Here is a 22,061-nt window from a genome sequence, read left to right as displayed (position 1 = left end):
GGGCTGGGGGCGGGATTATTGCTCTGAGCGCCCTGTCCCCAGGGGGCCTGTGTAGAGGGTGTCAGGACTGGAGCCAGCACAGGGGACACACGGCCACACAAACACAGGTCACAGCACGGGGGTGTGGGGGGAGGAGGGGGAGGCTGGGCGCCGTATTGCACTTTGGGAGTGGGGCCAGGTGGGGACCCCCTCGACCTGGAGCCTGGGGAGGAGGCTGGAGGCCATCATGTTCCCTACCCTCTCTGAGGGGAGGTGAGACCCCCAGTCTGGGGCTGGGGAAGAAGACCGGGGCAGCCATGTGTCCAGCCCTGGACGGGGCCACGGGCTGGTCCCTGGCCTCTGGTGGGACATTGAGGGCAGACGAGACAGCAGAAGTGGCTGCACAGGCAGTGGCCCTAGTCCCCACCCCTGCCGGATCCGTCACCCCACACTGGCTCAGCTGCCGAGCCCCCCTTTGCCGGCCTTGGCCTTGGGGGGCACAGGGAGGCCGTCTTCACCCTCGCTGTCAGAGCTGCAGCCGCTGACGTCTGTGATCTCCAGCTCCGAGTCGCTGTCCTCCTTCCCTCCCAGCGCAGCCTCTGGGCCCCCGGCCCCCGGCAGTGCCAGGCGGGGGGCCGCTGCCAGGCCCGAGGGGCGCTCAGGGCCCAGGCTGTCCCCGGTGGCAGCCAGCAGGGGCGTGGCTGTGGGCCCTCCCCCTGCGCCCGTGGAGGGCAGGTGGCCCAGGGAGCTGGCCAGAGGGTTGGGGTAGAAGTGCGGCGGGTAGAGAGAGGGCGGCAGCTTGGGGAAGGGGCCAGCGAGGTACGGATTAAAGTTCCAGGGGTATTCTGGGAAGGCTCGGCTGTAAGGACCCAGCAGGCCAGGGGGCTTAGAATAGCCGGTGGCACCTACGGGGCAGGGGGGTGCCATGCGTCAGGCTGGGCCACTGCTCCACGGTCACAGCTGCCTGCCTGGGCCTTTGTGGAGGGTGCCCCCACCCTACTGCGCTCTGCCCAGATGGTTCTCCCTGCGGTCCCTCCCCCACCTGCCGCCCCGCCCCCGTGAGACTTCCCCCACTGTCCCCATTCCTTTAGTGCCCCCGAAAGCCCTTCTCCCAGCCCCCCACCACCATTCCCAGCTTCCCTCCCTGCTCCCCCTGCCAGGTGGATCCTTCTCTAGCGTTTCAACACACACCAGCCTGCCTGGCCTCCTGTCTACATGCTGTCTTCTCCCTGTCTCTGCCCCTCCCCTCCCCTCCCCTCCCCTCCCCTCAAACACGTGCAGCACCCCCTCCGCCGGCTCCCCTGGAACCTGGGGCCCTTACCACCTGAGCCCAGGAATGGGAAAGGGCTGTCCAGACGCAGTTTGTCCATCTCAGGGGTGAACAGGGGGGCCCGGGCCCCTGGCTCTCCCAGGCGTGGGGCAGAGAACAGGGTCTGCAGGGTCTGGAGAGGGAGGCGAGGGGGGCAGTGCTGCTCAGACTGACCACCCCCTTCCCAGGGCCTCAGTGCCCGCCCCTGGGACCTCAACATCATGACTCACCTCAGGGGTGAGGGGAGGAGCATCTGGCCCGGGGGCCCCCGCAAAGGGGCCAGGGGTCAGCAAGAGAGGGGAGCCCGTGGTGGCTGCCGCCACGTCCAACAGTGGGTAGTTGACAAGCACGACTTTGCTAAAGTTGAACTTGTAGGTGAACCTCTTCCCTTTGGTCTTGTGGAGGATCCGCTTGTTGTAGTAGTAGCTGTGGGGAGAGGGAGAAAGGAGATGGAGGGGGGGGTCCCTGTGCCTGGTGCCAGTCACAGAGCACAGCTGGGGAGGAAGGCTCACAGAAGTCCCTGACCCAGGTCCCAGGGCAAGGGAGGTGTGGCAGGGGCTGGGGTCTGGCCTGTGTGGCTCCCACACCCAGAGCATGGGTCCTTTCTCCCTGCCCACCTGCCACTCAAGGAAGAACTTGGACCATAGAGACCCCTGGGTGTGAGCTGATGGGATTCTGCCCTGGATGTCCAGGAAAAGCTCCCGGGGGCGGGGGCCCAGAGGAGCACGAGGGGAGACGGGTAGAGCCCTGGCCCTCCTCACCGCAGGGCCCGGCTCAGCTTGTCGTAGTTCATGTGGGGCTTGCACTTGCGGATGCCCCAGAGGCGGGCCACCTCGTCGGGGTCCTTGATGACGAATTCCCCGTAGTCCCCCTGCCAGGCGATGACACCCTGGTACTCCTCCTTCTGCAGCAGCTCCAGGATGAAGTGCCACAGCTGGATCTGCCTCGAGCCAGGGGACGACTCGGGCTTGTAGGCCCAATCCGGGAAGGCAAACCCTGGGGACGGGAGGCAGGGAAGTGGCCCCTGCTTGGAACCTGGGAGGCAGCCAGCTCTCCCTGGCTCCTGGCCTCTGATGAGCAGCTGCCCGGCTGCAGCATCTTGAGGGACCTGATTCCCAGTCTCCATACCCATTTGCTGTCTAGTCCCCAGACTGTGCCCGTAGTGGAAGAGAACTCAGCATCAGGTCCCTATCTTGGCACAACTCTCCCAGGTTCAGCGTCCTGGGGTGGAGGGGAGGAGGCGCCAGCTTAACGGCATCCGGCATCCGTGCCTGGGGAGAAGCTGGAAAGGGCACCGCCCCCACACACAGCATTAGCCCTTCTCTGCCGTGTACCCACCCATCGTGCCCCGGGGGTCTCTGGTCTCATGGTCTCATCTGCATTCTGAGCAGCCTGGATGTTTGCCATCCCCCCACCCCAACACCTCCTCCCTGGATCATCTCCTGCTCCATCTCTCCCCAAAGCTCCAGGCCCGCAGCCCCACCCTGGCACATGCAGGCTGGGCCTGTGTGCACACATCTCCACATCTGTCATGTACACGTGCCTTTCATGCCCCTGTGCCCCTCCCTGCATCCACCCTGTCAGTCTGACGGTGGTGTGTCTGCAGACACACACAGCACACAGCGTGCCCCACACATGCCTGCTCACCCTCCAAGGACACCAGCTACACGCTGGGACACACGGCTGCTGGGGCACAACCAAGCACAACGTGCTGTGGAGGCAGACGTGCCAGATGCCCAAGATTGCACACCCATCCCACACACACAGCCACACGGCTCCTCAGGCCCCTCAGAACTGGGGCTCACGACAAGAAACACACAGGACCCCAGAGCCCCAAATAAGATTCCGTGGTGGAGACCGTGAGTCATCATCAAGACACACAGGTCGACCTGGCTGACAGACACACAAGGGTGACACCATGACAGAACAGCCTCCCAACCTACCCACACGCTGAGCACCCACAGCCTACCACACGTGTCACACCCAGATAGCACCCTGCACTCCATGGACCGAATATGCCCGGACGTTGGGGGGAAAGGGAATGTGCTCGCCCACCCCGAAATCTCACCACCCAGAAAGCCCTAGGCCCTGGGTCCCGCCTCTGTGCTCACTCCTGGGCTGCACCCTCTGTCCCCTTCCCGTTCCTGAGACCCCAGGCCCTGGCATTGACTCGGAAGGCAGAACGGGCCTGCAAAGAGCCGAGAGCCATGCAAGAGAGGGAAGTTAACCGATGCAGGCGATGTGGCACCGGGGGACCAGCCTGCCCCTACCTGCTCTGTGACTGCCGCCCCCCTCCCCCGGCAGTTCCTTGCTCTCCCTGGCTCAGGATTGCAGGGGAGGGAGGCAAGGACAAGCAAGGTCTGGCCCAAGCTGCTTGGTGTGTAAGTGTGGTCACTAGTGCCCCCAGCCTGAGGCTGGGGGAGGCGGGGAGGTTCTCCCCCAGAAGGGAGAGTTTTCTCTCGGCTCCATTTCTGTCTCTCTCACCTCAGACCACAGGGCTCAGTCGGCATGCGAGCTCTGGCCCGTTTGACACCTAGAGCGCATCCTATCATGGACACACCCACACGACCCCAGAGATGACAACACAACTGGCCACACAATGCAGACACACAACTCCGCCCGGAAACACCTCCTGCCCTCACACGTGTTGTGCCTGCTGAGACAGCTAGGGAGAGGACCCACAACCTCAGCACAAAGATGCACACTGTGACAGGTAGCCTCCAGGACTCAGTCACACTCAGTGACACAGAGATGCAGGAAACTCCACACACACCACCACCCCCAACACAGGCCCCGGGGGCTGCCCACCCTCACAGCGCCAAGACATCCGTCGGGAATGCCGTGCACCATGCAACAGACCTGTACGGGTCAGGCGGAGGGTCTTCACACCGTTGCAGCAGGTGCACATTCGGCGCACTGGGGGCAGCCCCCCAGTCCTCAGACGCAGACACACTGGGCATCCCAGAGAAACACAGCACGCCCAGCCAGGACGCACTCCGACAGCTTCAGCTGCGCACATACCAGTACGCACACCAGCTTGCACACAGACATGCTCGCCCAGTGTGACCCCTTCTTTCAGAAACACTCAAGTGTGACACAGGGACACACTCTGCAGCCCCAAATAACCAGGCACAGAGTCTCAGTCTCCACAAACACACACAAGTGCGCGCACACCCAGCCCATCTGGGGGGCGTGTGACTTGGATTCAAATGTACATCCAAGCCAGTCTTACTGTCCACATCCCCAGCTCTGAGCATCCACTTCTGAGCAAGCCATCGTCTCTCCCGGGCTCTGGCTGGCTGGGCCATGTCTCCAAGTCCCCCTGCCTGGACAGTCCCATCTGTCCGATTGTCCCCCCGCACCCGGCCTAGTGCCCCCTTTGCTCCCGGTCCCTGCTCCATCAGTGCCTGCTGATCTCCAGACCCCCTGCTCCTCTGTGCCTGCAGGGCCGGTGACAGCAGGCGAGGTGTGCAGGGCAGGCACCCAGGACCTCAGGAGCCTAAATCCTTGTTTCTCTTGGACCTCAGTTCCTCGCCCACCTTCCGAAAGACCTTCCCATCCCAGCAGGCAGGTGGCAGGGACATCAGGCTGTGAAGTTTTTAGCCAAGTTTTTCATTAAGGAATTGGATTCAGGGGACCCTGACAGAGACCCGGACGGTGGAGGAAGGAGAGTCAGAGATCAGAAAAGGAGGGGCTGCTGGAAAGGCCCAAGGGCTGAGGATAGAAGGGTCCAGGCCAGTTACCGGGGGTCCAGAGAGCCGGCAGGGCAGGCGGGGCGAAGAGAAGGTCGGAGACGCAGCTGCAGTCCATGGTGGAGCCGGCCCTGCAGAGAGGCCGGGACAGACACGCAGGGATGGACGGGAACAGGCGGGAGAGACAGACAGGGGTCAGCAGCAAGGCCCTGCCCAGCCTGACGCGGGCCACCCTTTCCCCCCACATTCCGCCCTGGCAGCCTGTGCTGGTCCCTCTCCCAGCCCCGTGCCAACGACCCTTCCCCCCAGCTGTGCCTCCCCTTACTCTGTGCCTCGACCACTAAGCACCAGGGTGCTCCCAGCCTCCGTTCTCGCTCCTCGCCCCTCTCTGGCTCACTCACACTCGCTGGCTCTCCCACCGCCCGCCCCGCACCGTCTCTGCCGCTGTCTGCAGTCCCTCCGTCCCTTTCTGGTGCCCGACCTCTCCCTCTGTGCGTCTCTGGGTCTCCCTCGGTCTCTGTCTGGAGCTGCCTCAGGTTTATCTCACTCTGAACCTCGCCCCCGCCCCCGGCTGACCCCCAGCTGCTTCGTCCAGCCCCACGAAGAAGCCTCGCGTCTGCCTGCCCCGAGCTGGCCGAACCGGGTGCCCGCCCAGCAGGCTGGGAGGGGACAGGCCCAGCCCTGCCCTCCGCCCACCTATCAGCAGAGCGGCCCCCAGTACCCACATGTGCGCTCCCACAGACACCTGTCCCTCCACGGGCGGCGGCCGCACGCCCGGCCACTCGGACCCGCTCCCCTTCCCCAAACACCTCTCCCGCTGCAGACCTGCCTCCCCCTCTGGCACTCCTGCCCCTCCAGGAGCCGGCTCGCAGACCTGGACTCCCTCAGGTGCTTCTCCAAGACACCCCACCCCTCCTTGCCCCACTCTCTGAGCCTTTCCCCTCTCTGACAGCCCTCCCACAGGTGCCCTACCACCCCAGGGCCCCTCCCCTCAGACACTTCAGCCCGCATACTCTTAAGTACACAATTCCTCTCAGACTCCCCGCTGCACCCCAAAGACCCCCCACACCCTTCAGAATCCCACAGACACTCTGCTCCCCCATAAACCCCACCCACCTCACCCCCTGGACACCAAACAAGCCTTATCAGATAGCCCATTCCCCCCCCACCCCGCGCCCCATAGATGTCTCCCGCCTCCCACAGCCCCCCTCACCCCAACCCCCACGGTGGTCTACTGACGCCCCCCCACACAGCCGCCTCCACCCCAGCCCCTCTGGAGGCCCTGCCTGCCCCACCTCGTCCGCCCCCACAGGGTCTGCCTCTGCTTCCAGCCCCATCCACCCAACTTTCTCTGCTGGCCTCCCTCCCCCTGTCCCCCTCTTTCTCTCTCTCTCTCTCTCTCTCTCTCTCTCTCTCTCCTTACTCAGTGCTTTTCCCCCTTCTCCGTCTCCTCCCACCATCTCTCCCATTTTTCTGTCTCTCTTCTCTCTTTCCTTGTCTCCCCCCAACCTGGGGTGCCTCTGTCCCCATCACTGTGACCTTCTGCCCGCCTCCCCCGCACCCCCCATCTGCCTCGGTCTCTCTCCCTCCACCGCTCAATCCCTGCTCCCATTTCTCCGTCCTCCACTCCCGCCCCATCTCTTCTGCACGTCTGTCCCCCATCCCTCTGTCTCTCACGCCCCATCTCCCCAGTCCTTCCGTCTCAGTCTCTCTCACTCCACCGTCTGTCTCTCCTCCTCCTTCTCTCTGCGTCTCTCCAACTCTCCCGTCTCTGAGTCTCTCTCTCCGTCTCCCTCCCCTCCGCCTCCCCGTCTCTTCCCTTCACCCCGACTCCGCGACTCCGCACCTCGTCTCCCCGTCCACCACCTCTCCCGCCTCCCCGGCTCTCTGTGCCTCTCTGGGTCCCCTCCCTCCTTCCCCCTCCCCAGCGCCCCCCCCCCATTGGCCCCTCTCATTTCCGTGTTGGTTTTGATTTCTCTTCCCGACGCTTTCAACTCCCCGCCGCCTCCTCCGGACACGTTATAACGAGGAGCCGTGGGATCGGCGCTCCAGGCCCTGCTCCCACGCTCCCCCGCCGTCTCTCGCGCGCGTCTCTGCCATCTCGCGGTCTCTGCCTGCCGCTTCTCCCGTCTCTGTCCGCCGCCCGGGTCCTGTCGGACCCACCCCGCCGGACTGGGTCCCCGCCCGCCCCTCTCATTTTGTCCCCTTCTCGGCGTGTTGGCCCGGACTGTCCTGGTTCGGAGCCCCGTCTCCTTTCCCACTTCTCCGGGTCCCCGTGTGTCTGTCTCTGGGTCACGTTCCCCCCAGTCCCTGGGTCCCCACATGGCTCTGCTCCTGTGTCTCTGGTCTCGCCTCCTCTCTGTCCTGTCTCTGGCTGTCTCCGTGTCTCTCTTTCCATCCCAGTGCCCATCTCTTGGGGCCCCTTTGATCTCGCCCTGCCCCTGGCGCCCCCCTGGCCCCATTGATCACTGATCGACCGAAGGAGGCAGTGGGGCCTGCGGGGGCGCCAGGGCTGCAGGGCAGTCAGGGGTCTGGTAGGACAGCAGCACGGACGGACGGACGGACAGCCAGCCCCAGCCAGGGTGGCTGTGGAGGGGAAGCTGCTGCACCCCCCGCGGCTCCCCACCGGCCTGCGCTGTGCGGATGGGGACTCCGGGCGAGCTTTAATTTTTAATTTTATTTTGCTTCCTCCATCCCCCCTTGCCCCCCATCTCCACCGCCTGCAGCCATGGTGCTGAATGTGTGTGTGCGTGTGCGTGTGCACGCGGCAGTGCGGAGAGGGGCTGGGCAGGCCCAGGCTGCCTCCCTGCTCTGCCTGCCAAGCAAACACAGACCCACACAGCAACCCAGGCACACACACCACACCTCACACTATCACACACAACACACCTCACAGACCTGTGTCAGCAAACTGACACACACCACACTGTCACACAACATACCTCAGACCCATGTCGTCAGAGTAACACACACACCATCACACACAACACACCTCACAGACCTATGTCAGTACACTGACACACACCACACTGTCACACACAACCCACCTCACAGACCTATGTCAGCACACTGACACACACCACTGTCACACACAACACATCTCACAGACCCGTGTCAGCAAACTGACACACACACCTTCACATACAGCACACCTCACAGATGTGTGTCAGCAAAGTGACACACACCACACTATCACACAACACACCTCACAGACACGTGTCAGCACACTAATACACACCACACTGTCACCCAGCACACCTCACAGACCCGTGTCAGCACACTGACACACACCACACCATCACACACAATACAATACATAGATGTGTGATGCATGTGTCAACAAAATCTTATGCACAAAGAATGCTACAACCAACACACATCACATACACCCACACAGCAACTCAGGCACAAATGCCGTCATGTCAAACACAACACAGACACGTGTGTCAAAATAGTCGCACACATCATGGCTGACACACATGTGACCAGACATTCGCACAAAAACATAGTTGTACACAGATATACATACAAGACACACATTCATTCAGTCCCACACATAAACAAACACCCATAAACACAAAGCACAGACGCACTCTAATAGACACAATCACACACCGAGGTTCACAGTCAATGCAGATACACCAACCACAATGCCACGTGGAAGCAGAGAGGCACTCAGGCAGCCAGGCACACGCACTGGCACAGCAAAGTCAGTCATGCACAAGTGACACAAAAGCACCGAGTTACCCAGACAAGCACTAGAGACCCTGCGTGCACATGTGCTGTGTCACGCATGGGGACGGAGATGCATGCTCACACGTGCACATGGACCAGTCTGATCAGTGGCACACTCAGACCCACAGGCTGTCTGGGTGAGAGGCTGTGTGGGGGCTGTGGGGGACACTCAGAGGGGAGCCTGCTCAGGGCCCCGCCGATCCGGCTGCCACCTGCCAGCTGTCTGCCTGTCCGTCCACCCATCCGCCCTTCCCGAGAGTGTATCTGTGTGTGCGTACGTGTGTGTCAGGTGCGCCACTGTCTCAGGCACGCTGCTAGTGCTGTCTCTTTAGAGGTAGGTCTCCTGGCCTCTCTCAGGCCCCGCTGGTGCCAGCGTCTCTGTCCCTGTCTCTCTGTCTCTCTTGCTGAGGGTCCTGTGGCCCCAGCTCTGTCTGACTCTCTCTCCAAATCTCTCTGTTTCCGGCTGTCTCCATGTCTCATCTCTGTCTCTGGACATCTCTGTCTCTGTCCCTATGTGTCTCTCCGCATCTTCTCTTCACCTCCCATCACTGGGGCCCCCTGGGCTGGGGTTTAACCAGTTGTTTTGATTTCTCTAAGCTGCTCCGGCCGCCTCGGGAGCCGCCTCGGGCCTCGCACCCCCCCACCCAGTCCCTTCATCCCTCACCCAGCCCCCCCAGCTCCCCTTAACACAATCTGCACAAGTGGAATGAAAATTGATTTTTTTTTTAAATTTCATATCTTCTCCGGGGCTCTGTCTAAAGAGGAGAGAGATGCGGCCCGAGACCCTTCTCCCTCCGCCGCCCCCACATGCACACACCGACAGACACACACACACCCTGACAGGCTGCCTGCACCCGCCCTGGGAGCACACCCCTCCCTAGGACGCACACCATGCAGGGCACATCCATGCACACACACAGTGCAGACACACAGCGGACCCCCACACACTCCCTCTCAGGACACCCACCCCTGGGCCCACTTCCCACACCACACACAGCCTGGCTGCCTGCCGTCACACACAATGCATGTGTGTGCTCACACGCATACCTGTCCTCTAGATTATGTCCACGTCCACATGCACACAAACCCCGGCACAGGGACTACCCCATCATAGGCACTGAGGGGACCCAGGAGGACAGGTTCAGGAGGGTTACAGGGTCCCTCCTGCCAGGACTTGCCCTGCCCCTGAGGTCACCCTGACTCCTTCCTCTGCCCACACCAACCAGATGCTCTGTCCTGACCCTGGGTCAGGGTGCGTCTGTGCCTGGGGAGCACACACACGTATGTGCACACACACACCTCCGTACGCCTCTGAAGGCTGCACACTGTCCTCCCCACCCGGGCACACAGAACACACACACAGGCACCAGGCACACACCCACATTCACATGTCATCGCAGAGACACAGCCCCCCACACCGTAGGCACAGCTCACACAAGGAGTGCACACACCTCACACACAAACACGCAACCACACACAGCTGCAGCAGTGTTAGGGCACAGCCTCGTTCACTCAGTTCTTACAAACCAGCACTCCTCGTCCAGCCTGTGACATCCTGCTCCCCCAAATGACGTCACACGAGCACAGGCACATGCACACACACAAAGCATTGTTCACACCTCACCCCAGACTCAGGCACATGCCGACAGGCTCAGACACACAACAGACCCCTTAGCACAGACGCGCTGCCACACAAGCTCACACAGCCAGTCTCGGGCAGATTTGGGGGCATTTTTGTGACCTTTTCCCACAGCAGTTCTTCCCTCAACATCCGGGGGCCCGAGGTCCTACTGGGCGGCACTCACTCAGTCCTTGGACCAAGCGCTCTTGCCTCCAGACCCTCAGAGAGGAGGGCTGTCCTGTGCTGGCTCCTGGACACGCCACATGGCGCCCGACCTGGGAAGTCCAGACCCAGCATAGCTCCAGAGTTCAGGCAGTCACACGGATGCTCACACTGGCTTCTGCGAGGAAGTCACACAGGCGCTCTTGAACGCAACACACACGGCTTTACCTGGGCACCTGGACTGAGTCACCTACACCCAGGAATGCACACACCTCCACAAACTGTGCTCAAACCTGCTGCAACTCAAGTCACACGGTCACAGGAAAAGAGAGCTAAAACGTCCCCATACACATACGTAGTGTCACACACAGTCACCAAAGCTTACACACACATGCACGCATGCCCACGCACATGGCAACCTCTGCCGAAGCTGCATTATGCATGACAGACAGAGGGATGGTTTGCAGACAGACAACAGGGCACAGGCTCCCAGCCCGGAGAAGGCATTGGAGATGCTGGTTTAGGGTGGTTAGGAGGCACCGAGCCAGGGCAAGGATGGAGACCTCACAGCACCCTCGCCTGGTCTCTCCCTCTAGCTTGCATCTCTGTCTGGGGCTGTGGATCTCTCTGGGTCTCAGTCTCTCCCCCTGAGTACCAGTCCCTGCATGGATGTCCCTGGGGCTGCAGCCAGCATACAGAATGGTGTCAGTGGGGGGGTGGCAAGAGAGTATCCCCAGGGATGTGGGAGCCGCAGTGCCACGCACCCCGCCTACCAAACAGCACTGGGAGAGGGAGGTGCAGGCGAAACCGCTATGCGGGCCCAGAGCTCAGGCTGCTCCCCTCACCCCTGCAGGGGGAGCCCTGCCCCTCCCTTCAGAGACCAGGAGAGATGGAGGAAGTGATGGGGTGGGAGGGGAGACAGAGAGGAGAGACACCCAGAGAAGGGCAGAGACAGAGAGAAGGAGAGAGACAGAGACAGAGACAGAGGTCGGGGGACCCAAGTCAGAGAAACCCGGAAAAGGCGAGTGAGTCAGGCTTGACAAAGTGAATTAAGGAGCTGGAGGTTAAGGGGAGAGAGCTGCTGGAGGAAAGACCCCGGGTCAGGCAGGAAGGAGAGGAGGGGGCAGAGATGCGGAAAATTGAGGGATTAGGGCAGAGGTGCAGGAGCGGATGAGGGGAAGCCACAGCTGCAGGGCAGAGGAGGAAGGGACAGGAAAGGCCCGAGAGTCTGGGGTGCAGGCTGAGGGCCCTGTGAGCTCAGGGCCTCGGAGATGCCTGCCACGGCCCTTCAGCAGTGCTGGGTCAGCTCAGGGCTACCACTCGGACTCCAAATCCCTCTGCTCCCCCTCCTCACCTTTACCTGGCCCTGTCCCCACACCCTAACCTGCCTCACCCTGAACCCCAACCTCCTCCCAATGCAATTATCCCTCAACTCCAGCTCTCGCCCCTCTTGTCATCCCCAAACCCCAGGCCCGCCAGGTTGCTTTGGCTGGACCTTCGGGCCCCCAGGCCTTCCACCCGAGAGACGGTGACAGACGGGAGCTGGCCGGAACGGCCACAGGGCAGGGCGCTGTGTGTCCTGTTCATGGGGCTTGGTGCCATGTATGTGCTCGGGAAAAAAATGTTTAAATGGAATTCAGATGAAGCAGAGCAAGGCAGGGAAACACAGACCGAGCAAGGGAAAGTCAAAGGGACAGGAAGCCAGAGGACCAGGGACAGAAACGGAGGTGGGACAGCATGACCTGGGGCAGGGGGCAGAGGGACAGGGTGGCAGAGACACAGGTCGGCAGGGGCCTGAGACACAGACACAGAGAGGAACAGGGACGACAGGGAATTAAATGATGAGGAAATGGGCTCAAAAATGGTGGGGAAGTGGGTGACCGAGGGTCAGAGAAAATGAGGAACGGGCACACTGGGTCAAAGGCCCAGGGAGGCACACGTGAGGGGCAGCATGGGACGGTGAGGGGGACAGAGACTCAGGGACAGGGAAGCAGTGGACAGAGAGCAGAGCCGGAGCACCCTGGCAGGGCCCGGTGTGGGGCCGGCCGGCTGGAGCTGGGTGCTGGGGCCGCGGAGAATCCCACAGGGCCGGAGAAGGGCTGGGGTCCCGCAGGCTCGGGGAGGCTCGGGGCTCCAGGGGCATCGTGCGGTGCTAATTCAGCGCCATCGATCAGACGGGATGAGAGCAATAAATTATTGTGACAAGATGCAATCCTGGCCCGCGCACTGCCGCCGAGCGGATCGATCCCTGTCCCCAGCCCCACACTGGTCCCATGCCCAGGCCTCAGCCGGGACGCCTCTGCCCACCTCTCTCTCCATTCCCCCCACCACACACACACTCACCCACAGCCTGGCGGGGCTGCGGCCCTCAGGAAGATCGGGAGCAGAGGAGGACCCTGGGAAAGGTCAGCGCCCATCTGTCCCGGGTCCTCTCACTGCCCTCAGCACCCATCGTCCCCACTACCTGGGCGGTGGCAACTGTCGTGACGCCCATTGCTCAGGTGTGGAAACTGAGGCCGAAGTTTCACAGGGGTGAATGTCGATGCCTGGACTCAAATGGGGCTCAGTATGCCTTCAAGCCCCCCAACATTTGCACTGTCAGAGAAGAGAGCAAAGGACAGAGAAGAGGAGGGAGGACACAGACAGACAGAGGGTGAGACGCCGCACGGGACCTAGAAACAGAGGGTCAGACAGTAATAAAGAGACATGAAGAGACACAGAGACACTGAGAAAGAGTCAGAAATGGGGAGACAGACAGTGAAGCAACAGAGAGCGCAGGAGGGAGGAAAGAGACTCAGATGCAGAGACATGCAGAGGAGGAGACGGCAGAGGGCGACAGGGAGGGACAGAGGCAGGATGGGCACACAGGCAACGTGAGCGGGCACAGAGGTGCCTGTGGGCGTGGTGGTTCCGTAAACCAAGGTGTGCCTGAGCAGACAGGTGTGGGGTGGCAGGCGGCTGTGCTGGCTCCTGGAGGCTGGGAGGTGGGGGGGGGGGGCAATGGGAGTGAGAATTTGGCTGACAAGCTTGGCCAGGAGTCAGTGTCAGAGAGTGACAGGGGTTCAGGCAGGGAGGCAGACGTGTCCGAGGGCAGGCGGGGAGGGAGGATGTGCGGCTGGGGTGTTGGAGAGCTGGCCCGTGATGGAGAAGCAAGTGTGGCCCCAGTGACCACCTGGACAGAGCGTCTTCGAAGGAAGGAGGAGACAAGGACACCAGAATGACTTTAGTCAGATGGCCTCGGTTTGCCTCAAATGTCCACTATCTACCAGTTTCTGAGACCTTAAAGAAATGACTCCACTTCTCTGGGCTCAATTTCCTCCTCTGTAAAATGGGGGTAAGAGGAAGCAGCAACCTCATAAGGGTCTGTCTCGTGAGGATGAAATGAGACAATGGGTATGAAGAATCCAGAACAGCGCCTGTGGCAGAGACAGGTGCAGTAAGTGGGAGCTGGGAGCATGCTGTGAGGAGGTGCTCCCCAGGGAGGGCCGCGGGCCAGCAGCAGCAGCATGCCCTGGAGCCTCAGAAATGCAGGGCCTCAGGCTGCTGCAGACCTGCTGCATCAGAACCTCTCAGGTGAGGCCCCGGCCTCTGTGTCCCGACAAGCCCCTGTCCCAGGTGTTTCTGGTGCATGCTGCAGTCTGAGAACCTCAGACCTGAGGGATTCTGCATGATGCAGCGGGCACGTGTGTGGATGGCTGGGAACAGATGTGATGTGTGTAACAAATGCTACAGGTGTTACTTATGCTCACCAAAAAGGTGTTCCTTGTGGAGATAGGTGGTTGGGGGCATGTTCCATGAAAAGAGACAGGTGTTTCCAGAGGGGAGCAGGCTGGAGACAGGTGTGAGAGATCCCAAGATCTGTCTCTCAAGGTGTGGAGCTGACAAGCTGCACGAATAGGTAGTGGAGATGAGTGGAGCTGAGACCAGGTGGTCATGGGTACACAATGTTTGAGAAAGCTATGAAAAGATGAGGGTTACATGGATGTCAAGGGGGAGGAGGAGGACAGAGGGGGACCCAGTGCTGGTAGTCAGGTGCGTATCTGTGGGGTAGGAGTGTGGCCAGGAGTAGCTGACTCCTTCAGGTGTAGCATGGGAGGCCCAGGATGACAGAGACTGAGCTGAAGACAAGTGAAACAGAAAGAGAGAGAGATTAAGGAGGGCAGTGTGGAGTTCTCAGGACTTATTTGCTGCAGAAATGAATGAACATAGCACCAGAGCAGCTGATGATGCCTGAGGTAAACAGGTGAGGAATGGGCAGGTGCGTGGAGATATTGGTGTGACCTTGTGCAGCAAGAAAAAGGGATTGAAAAACATGGGATATTAGGTATGCGGGAAAAGAAGGGAGTGGACAGAGAGGACAAGAAGGGCAGGTATAGGGAAGTAGGCATACAGGTGAGGCAGATACCTGTGGCCAAGCACAGATTCCCTGCCCTGCCCAAACATGTGTATGTGTGAAGTGGTGCTGTGTTTTGTGAAAGACAGTGAGACACGCAGGCAGGGACAGAGAAACAGTGAGGAGTCAGGTATATGGCAAGCAGCAAGTATGCATGTGGGACAGGTGTGACTTTCAGAGGACAAGGGCTTGTGAGAGACATCATGGCAGGAGAGAGACATGAGGAAGAAGGACATACACGGTACCCAAGGACCAAGGCATGTGTGAGCACTCAGCAGGTGTTGGCTGAGGGGACGGGTGGCGCTGGTGCACCGGTTGTCTGGGATGAGTCACCTGAAATGACAAGTGGGGAAGACAGGTATGGTGGAACGAGTTCCAAGTAGGCGTATTTATATAAAATGATGGGAGATGAAGTACTTGGAGGCTAGGTAGGGGCACAGAGAGTGGTGTGAAGCAGGTGTGTTCTTAGGTGACATGTGTGTGGGAAGTGCCTCTAGAAGGACAGGTGAGAGGGTGGACAAGATTAACATTGCAAGGGAGAAGTGTGGCTGAGAGCCAGGAGCGTGGGAGAGGGCAGGTGTTATCTGAGGACAGATTAGGAGGATGCATGTGCAGTGTGAGTGCTTCTGTGCAAAGGAAGGTGTGTGTGTGTGTGTGTGTGAATATATGGTAAACAGGTACTGCTTGAGGGGATGCAGATGTGAAGAAACGTGAATGTGTGAAAAACAGATGTGTTCACAGTTTTGGGGGACAGGTGGGATGGCACAGGTGCCTGTAGGAAGGGGACAGAGTGCTATGAGAGGAGATAGATGCAGGGATTCAGGTGGAAAGGGCAAATTTTGGAGAGCAGGTGTGACCTGGAGAGGCAGGTAGGAGGAGATGCTCAGGTATGAGATATCATGGGTATCTTTAGGGAAGGTTTCAAGGGAACAGGTGTTACCTGGAGGCAGCAGGTAACAGGAAGAGGTGAGAACTATGGGGGCTGATGAAGAAAACAGATGCAGAGGACAGATGTTACCTGCAAGGGGCAGGTACAAGAAGACAAATGTTACCTGGAGGTCCAGATGTGGGAAAATGAAAGAGGAACATGATGTAGCAGATGTGTTGATAGACAAGTGTGGCTAAAAGGTGTTACCTGAGGCCACAGGTGTGTGGAGCATGACTCTCCGGGGTGGTTTGCTGCCTGGGTTTCACTCACTCCCCTCCCCTCCCCAGAGGTCAGTTCTGGCTCTCTGACCGACCCCTCCTGCGGTTCCAGGGCACACAGTTAGTTCTGGGCTTGGTAAGGCTAGGCCGGCCGGGCAGCCGGTGCTCCTGAGGCTGCTTGGCGATGCGGAGCGCGTCTGGGCCTCGGCGGGCCGGCAGGGCGGGGGAAACGGGAGGGGGGGCCGTTTAGCCGTGATAGATCCGCGCGCCGCTTGTCTCTTAATCTCCGGAGCGACCGATCGATTCGCTATTTCCCTTTGTTGCCAGAAAATTCGATCCTGGGCCTGGAATTAGGTCCCCGGCTTAATCTGAGCGGAAACCAGCGAGGGGGAGACAGAGACAGAGATGCTGGGAGAGACAGAGACAGAGAGACAATGAGAGACTGAGAAGCAGAAACAGAGAGACAGAGAGATGCCGAGAAAGATGCAGAGGGAGAGGGGCAAGGAGATTCTGAGAGCCTAAGAGTTGGATCCAAAGAAATAGAGATGCTGCAAGAGATGGAAGAAACAGATGCTGGGAGAGTTGGTGGACGCAGAGATGCTGGAAGAGACCGAGACACAGCAGGAGAGAGGCAGCCAGGGGAGAGAGGGCAGAGGTGGCTCAGGCTGGCCCTGTGCCAGGTGTGGAATGACTGGGACAGAAAAGGCGTGTGGCACAGTAAGCCACCTGACCCCAGAAGGGCAGGCCAGCGCCCCCACCCCAAATTGTGCAGACCTCAAGATGGGCCCAACTGTCTTTCCCACAGCCCCTTTGACCCTCTCACACCCAATACCCAGATCCAAATGTGCAGACCCTCAGCCTTGAGCTCGAGTTCTAAATAGAGACCTCCCAGCTGCCCAAATCCAACCCCCACGCCGACCCAGCCCCGAATATCCACACACCCATTCCTGACCCCCAGCCCCAAAGAGTCAGCTCTCAACCCCAAATACCTCGTCTCCTGGCTCTGTGCCCCCAGGTCCCAAATTTCAAGACCTCAGCCCTGACCTCTAAACCCCACGAGGACTCTTGCCAAATGTCCAGACTCACCCTCAGGTCGGCCCGCCAGCCCCATCCCCAAATATTCAGACCCCAGTCTCTCCGGGCCCCGCTCTCACACTCTCACAGATTTCCTGGCCCCCTAGCCTGATCCCTATCTCGGCCCCCTGCCCGGAGAGCACACCCCCAGCTCTCTACCCCACTCCCACCTCCGCAGGGATGGGCAAAGCCCCACCCGTCCCCACTGCCCGGGCGGCGACCCGCAGCCCAGCTCCGAAGGTCTCCCGGGAGCACTCGGACGCCCCGGCCCCCGCCCCGGGCAGGAATCCCCGCCCCCCATCCCCGCCCCTGCGCGTCCCGCCGCTCACTCACTTGCTGGGTTTGCGCATCCGCCCCGGTCCGGTGAGAAGTGTTTAAAGTTCGGGTCCCGCAGCCATGGCACCGCGGCGTCCTGAGGAGGGGGAACCGGGGCGAGGACGAGGCGGGAGAGGTGCCGGGAGCCCCAGGGATGGGGGCGCAGCAAGAGGGGCGCAGACAGAGAGCGAGAGTCACTGAGAGACCGGGACGGAGGGAGACCCAACACAGAAAGACAGCCAGAGACGGGGCGGAGCAGAGACTGGGAGACGCAGAGAGACACGAAACAGAGACGCGGGAAGCTGGGGACGGAGCTCCGGGCGGGCGGCGCCGGGGCGAGCAGGGCACGGGGCCAGACCGAGGGCGCCGGGGGTCGGCCTCCTGCCCCTCCTCCTCCTGTTCTTCCTCCTCCTCCTCCTCCGTTCCTCCACGCGCCTCGCGCCTCCCGCCCTCGCGGCCGCCCGGCCCGGCTCGGCGCGCAGATATATGGAGGCGGCGGCGGCGGGCGGTGCGGGGGAGGGGGCGGGAGCACGATCGATGGAATATAATTTTCCTCAAACTCGGAAAATAAAGTTCAGAGCTGATCAAATTTGAAAACAGATGTCGAATCGCGACTCTAAATAAGGTTCGATCCCGGGACTGAGAGAGTGGGGGTGGGGGCGGGGGTGGGTGGAGAGGTGGAGGGACCCCCTCCCGTTCCTGCCCCGCCCCTCCCCTCCCGAGGAGGACGCCCTTGGACACACGGGCCAGGCGTGAGGTGGAGGCCAGAACCCCTGCTGGACATGCCAAATTGGATCTGGACACACACACACAGCATGGACAGCAGACACATGGACATAAGGACACACGGATACAGCGACACCGACAGTGCAAACATTCTCACACAGGACTGCCTAGTGGGCACATGGACACTCGGCCCTACTCAGGAACACACACGCAGAGAAGTATGTACACAAAGAGATGCACACACAGCCTGTACACACTGACCCACCCTGACCTACAAACTGGACACATGTACACACAAGACCCATGGGGACACACAGCTACACCCCCACCCCTGGCACACAAAGCTTTCACTGACACACAGACCGGGGAACTCAGGCAGGCACCCTGAAGGCCTCCTTCCAACGCCCACACAGTCCCAGGAGCACAGGCCCACACCTGCAGTGACAGGGAAGGGCCCACAGATCTGCTCCCACTGAAATAAGTAAACATCCCCTGGTCTCCAGCCCTGAGAAGAGCAGCCCCTGGCGCCCCCCCCCCCCCCCCACTAACCCCTGCCCTTGTTATCAGCCCTTCCCATCCCCTCCCTGGTGCTTTCCCTTTAGCCCTTCCCCCTCTCCCTCTCCTCACTTCCCTCCCACCCTTACTCTCTCATTCCCAGGTCAGGTTCCCCTGCCCTCCAAGCCCCAAAGCCACATTTTCAGCAGCTGCCCCTAAAATCATCTGTCTCAGGAGGGGAAGGGTCTGGGGCAAGACGACAGTCCCTGACTGGACATGGTGGCTATGCCATAGCCAGGACAGCTCTGCCGGACACCAGGAATGGAGGGGGCTTCAGCAGGCTCCAGCTTCACCACTGCTCACTGCTCACTGGGGCAAGTCACTAGGCACCCCCAGCCTCAGTTTCTGCATCTGTAAAATGGAGCAATAATGAGGACTCCCTCCTAGAATTGCTGGAGGGTTAAGCAGCAGGACAGTGAGCGTAGTTGGCAGGGTTCCAAGCACCAGGTAAACACACACTTGCTTGGAGCATCACTACTTTGATTTAATCATATTCAAAATACTGAACATTCTGCTAGAAAATGAGAATTCCCTCACTGCCTCCACCTGGAACAGCACTCTGTCAGGGAGCCAGCAAGAAGTCCCCACACTGGGTGTCTCCACCCCAGCATGAGTTGGTATCAGAGACCCCTGGGGAGGACCATGGTCCTCTGGCATCCACAGCAAACCTGACTGCACGCTGCATCCTTGAAGACGGCTCGCCAGCTAGACACTCATGCTCCTCGAGTGTCTGTGGCACCCACCAGGCTGTGGAGGGAGAACACTCTTCCAGCACATTGGTGGTGGGTGGCTCTGAATTCCAAGGAGGGGGTTCTGAAGCGGCCTCTGTGGGGTAGGACTCCTCACCTCCACACGAGGCCCTTTGGGAGAGAGGAAACACCCTCCAGGTGGCTATGGCACCCTTCAAGAGAGTTACAACACCAATGGGAATGGATTGGATGACCAAGAAATGTGCAAAAGGACACCTGTGGAGAGAAGAACACCTGAGCAGAAAGAGCCTGATGGACCGCAGGTAGCAGCCTTCAGTAAGATAGAACGCTCTCGGGGAAGAAACCTCTTATTACAGTGTACACAACACCCTTCCAGCAAACAGAACGTCCTCAGAAAGTTAGTGACACCCATGGGACAGCCCAGAGCATCAGCAAAGAGGGCTCTCACACTCTTGACCTCTAAGCTCCACCTTTAGGAGAGATGAAACCATCCCAGAGTGTCAGGAACACTTGTTAGACTATAGACAGCACTTGTGGGGGGCTTACAATGCCCAGTGGGGGTATGGGAGCCCCCACCCAGGGAAGGCCCCGACGCCTTTGGTGGCCAGGACCTGCTGGGCTGGATGACAGGCCAACAGACACATGTAAAACCCCCATGTGACTGCTTGGAACAACCCCTCCCAAGACGTCTTCCTGATTCCTGTAATGTCTTTTGAGCTGTGCATTCTGGGCCCTTCTTCGTTCCCTCTCTGCACCCCAGGTGGTTGGGAGGATTCACGAGAAAGAGGACACTGGAGCGCGCCGTGCCCTGAGCGCACCTAGAAGGTGCCCGGTACAAGTGAGAGTTCCTGCTACACAGCATTTCCTGAGGAGGGTGTGCCACCCACCGAGGTTGTGTACTCACTCATTAGCGGTATCGCCAACACCCACTTGACTGGAGAAAGCCTCTCACAGGAGGGGGACCATTAAGCTGTAGTTAATATCCCCAGGGAGGCTGCAGTAGCAGACAACTGTAGTTAAGACCCCCCTGGGAGAGAACACCCTCAGGATGTTTAATGCCCCCTGGAAGGGGGAGGGAGGGAAGGAGAGAGAGAGAGAGGGAGAGAGAGAGGGAGAAGGCAAGCACACCCTCACCAGCCTTTAACACCCAAGGGATAAATTTATTACCCACAAAGGAGCCAGGACACCTCTGGAGTCTGTAACCACCATTAGACTCTTTATAAACCCCCACGCAGTGCGAGGACCCCTCTGTGAGGACTAACTCCCCATTTAGATTGCACTGAACACCAGAGAGTGAAACCAGGATGGGTGTGAGCTGACCCCTTTACCCAGGAATGCATCCTTACAACCCACTCCCCGCACGCCCCCCCCCCCCCCGAGCCACAAGGTCACAAGAGCTGGGGCAGGGGGGCGGGACTGAACAGTTCCTGGGCACAATTAGAACAACCATGACATTGAACATGTCCATGCTATTTGCACTGGACCAGACACCAGCCCAAACTCTATACACAGGCGAACTCATTTCATTCTCAGGACAACACCCCTGCAAAGCAGGTGCTATTAGTGTTGCCCTATTTTACCGACGAAGAAACTGAGGCCTAGAAGTCACTTGTCCACTGTTACAGAGCTGGATAGTGCTGGAAGGGGGATCAGAGCCCCTAGGGCCAAGCTGCCTTTCTAGCTATTGGGCAGTACTGTCGTGCTGGGTACACCCCACCCCACGCCACACTCATATCAGACTCTCGAGGCTACCTCCCACCTAACGCCAGCAACAGGCAGAGTCCATCCTACCTACCCCCCACCCCAGGCTCTCAGCACCTCTTCTAGCACAGTCTGACACCCCCAGCCCACGGGGAGTGGGAGCAGTCCCTGGCTCAAAGCTCCCTGAGGGCAGGGCCGCGGTCTGACTTGGGCGCTCTGGGGCTTGCGGAGGAACGGGGAGGTAGGGAGGGAGGAGGAGGACGGTAAGGAGAGCAGGGAGAGTGGAGGGAAGAAGCTTTAGAGAGGGGTTCAGGGAGAGGGAGAGGCAGCTTCCTAGGGGGGTGGCAGGAAGGCAGGGGCTCGGCGCTGGAGCTGGGCGGGGCTACACCCAGGGTACTGGGGAGCGCTGAGGAAATGCAGAGCCAGGGGAAGTCCCGTCCGCGGTGGGGGAGGGGCGGGGTATCGCAGACTGCATTCCCACCCCTCCCCCACCCACCATTCCCATCACCCCCCTCGAAGGTGGTGGGAGGGTAAAGAATGGGGATGGGTGGCTTGGCCGGTGGCGGGGAGGACAGACAGACAACCACACAGACCGCCGCAAAGCAGGGGAAGGCAGCCAGCCCGGGAATACGTGCGGAGGTGGGGCGCGTGGGCTGTGAGTCAGACAGACGGACAAGGGCGGTGGGTTGTTGAGAAAACTGGTGGACTGACGTGGAGGGGGGGGGCATGAAAAAGACCAACAAGCTTAGGGCTTGGGGTTTGGGCGGAGAAGACAGACTGCAGGGGAGGGCAGCCACGTGGGAGGGGGAACAGATAGAGGACGTTCAGGGAATTGGCGGACAGATGGACGCAGGAGGGACGGCGGTGCAGGAGAGGCCCGCGAGGCCGGGGCCAGGCCGAGGGCGCGCGCGGCGGCGGCCAGAGCGGGAGGCGGAGGCCGGGC

General features: G+C 60.2%; 3 protein-coding genes across 4 annotated transcripts in view; 2 read left to right on the top strand and 1 right to left on the bottom strand.

Moving 5' to 3' along the window:
• The window catches only part of LOC118497666 (carcinoembryonic antigen-related cell adhesion molecule 21-like), an 834,765-nt gene that overhangs the window by 182,771 nt on the left and 629,933 nt on the right, over positions 1-22,061 (top strand). The gene's annotated exons all lie outside the window — the stretch shown is intronic.
• LOC118497667 (carcinoembryonic antigen-related cell adhesion molecule 1-like) overlaps positions 1-22,061 on the top strand; it is a 746,496-nt gene that overhangs the window by 99,697 nt on the left and 624,738 nt on the right. The gene's annotated exons all lie outside the window — the stretch shown is intronic.
• ERFL (ETS repressor factor like) lies at positions 217-17,526 on the bottom strand. Of its 2 annotated transcripts, none has more exons than XM_028530382.2 (6): positions 17,445-17,526; positions 5,032-5,111; positions 2,050-2,284; positions 1,519-1,714; positions 1,304-1,421; positions 217-884 (listed from the first exon to the last, which is right to left on the bottom strand). In XM_028530382.2, exons 1-6 carry the CDS (start codon positions 17,459-17,461, stop codon positions 436-438), a joined length of 1,095 nt encoding a protein of 364 aa, XP_028386183.2. In that variant the 5' UTR covers positions 17,462-17,526; the 3' UTR covers positions 217-435. The 2 variants fall into 2 exon arrangements, with proteins under 2 accessions (XP_028386183.2, XP_035868735.1); XM_036012842.1 differs by having other exon boundaries at positions 218-884; positions 1,301-1,421; positions 17,445-17,523.

This window comes from Phyllostomus discolor, chromosome 12 (genome assembly GCF_004126475.2).
Source record: "Phyllostomus discolor isolate MPI-MPIP mPhyDis1 chromosome 12, mPhyDis1.pri.v3, whole genome shotgun sequence".
NCBI classification, from domain to species: Eukaryota; Metazoa; Chordata; class Mammalia; order Chiroptera; family Phyllostomidae; genus Phyllostomus; species Phyllostomus discolor.
The sequence above is the reverse complement of the archived record's forward strand: the minus strand, read 5'-3'. Positions and strand labels throughout refer to the sequence as shown.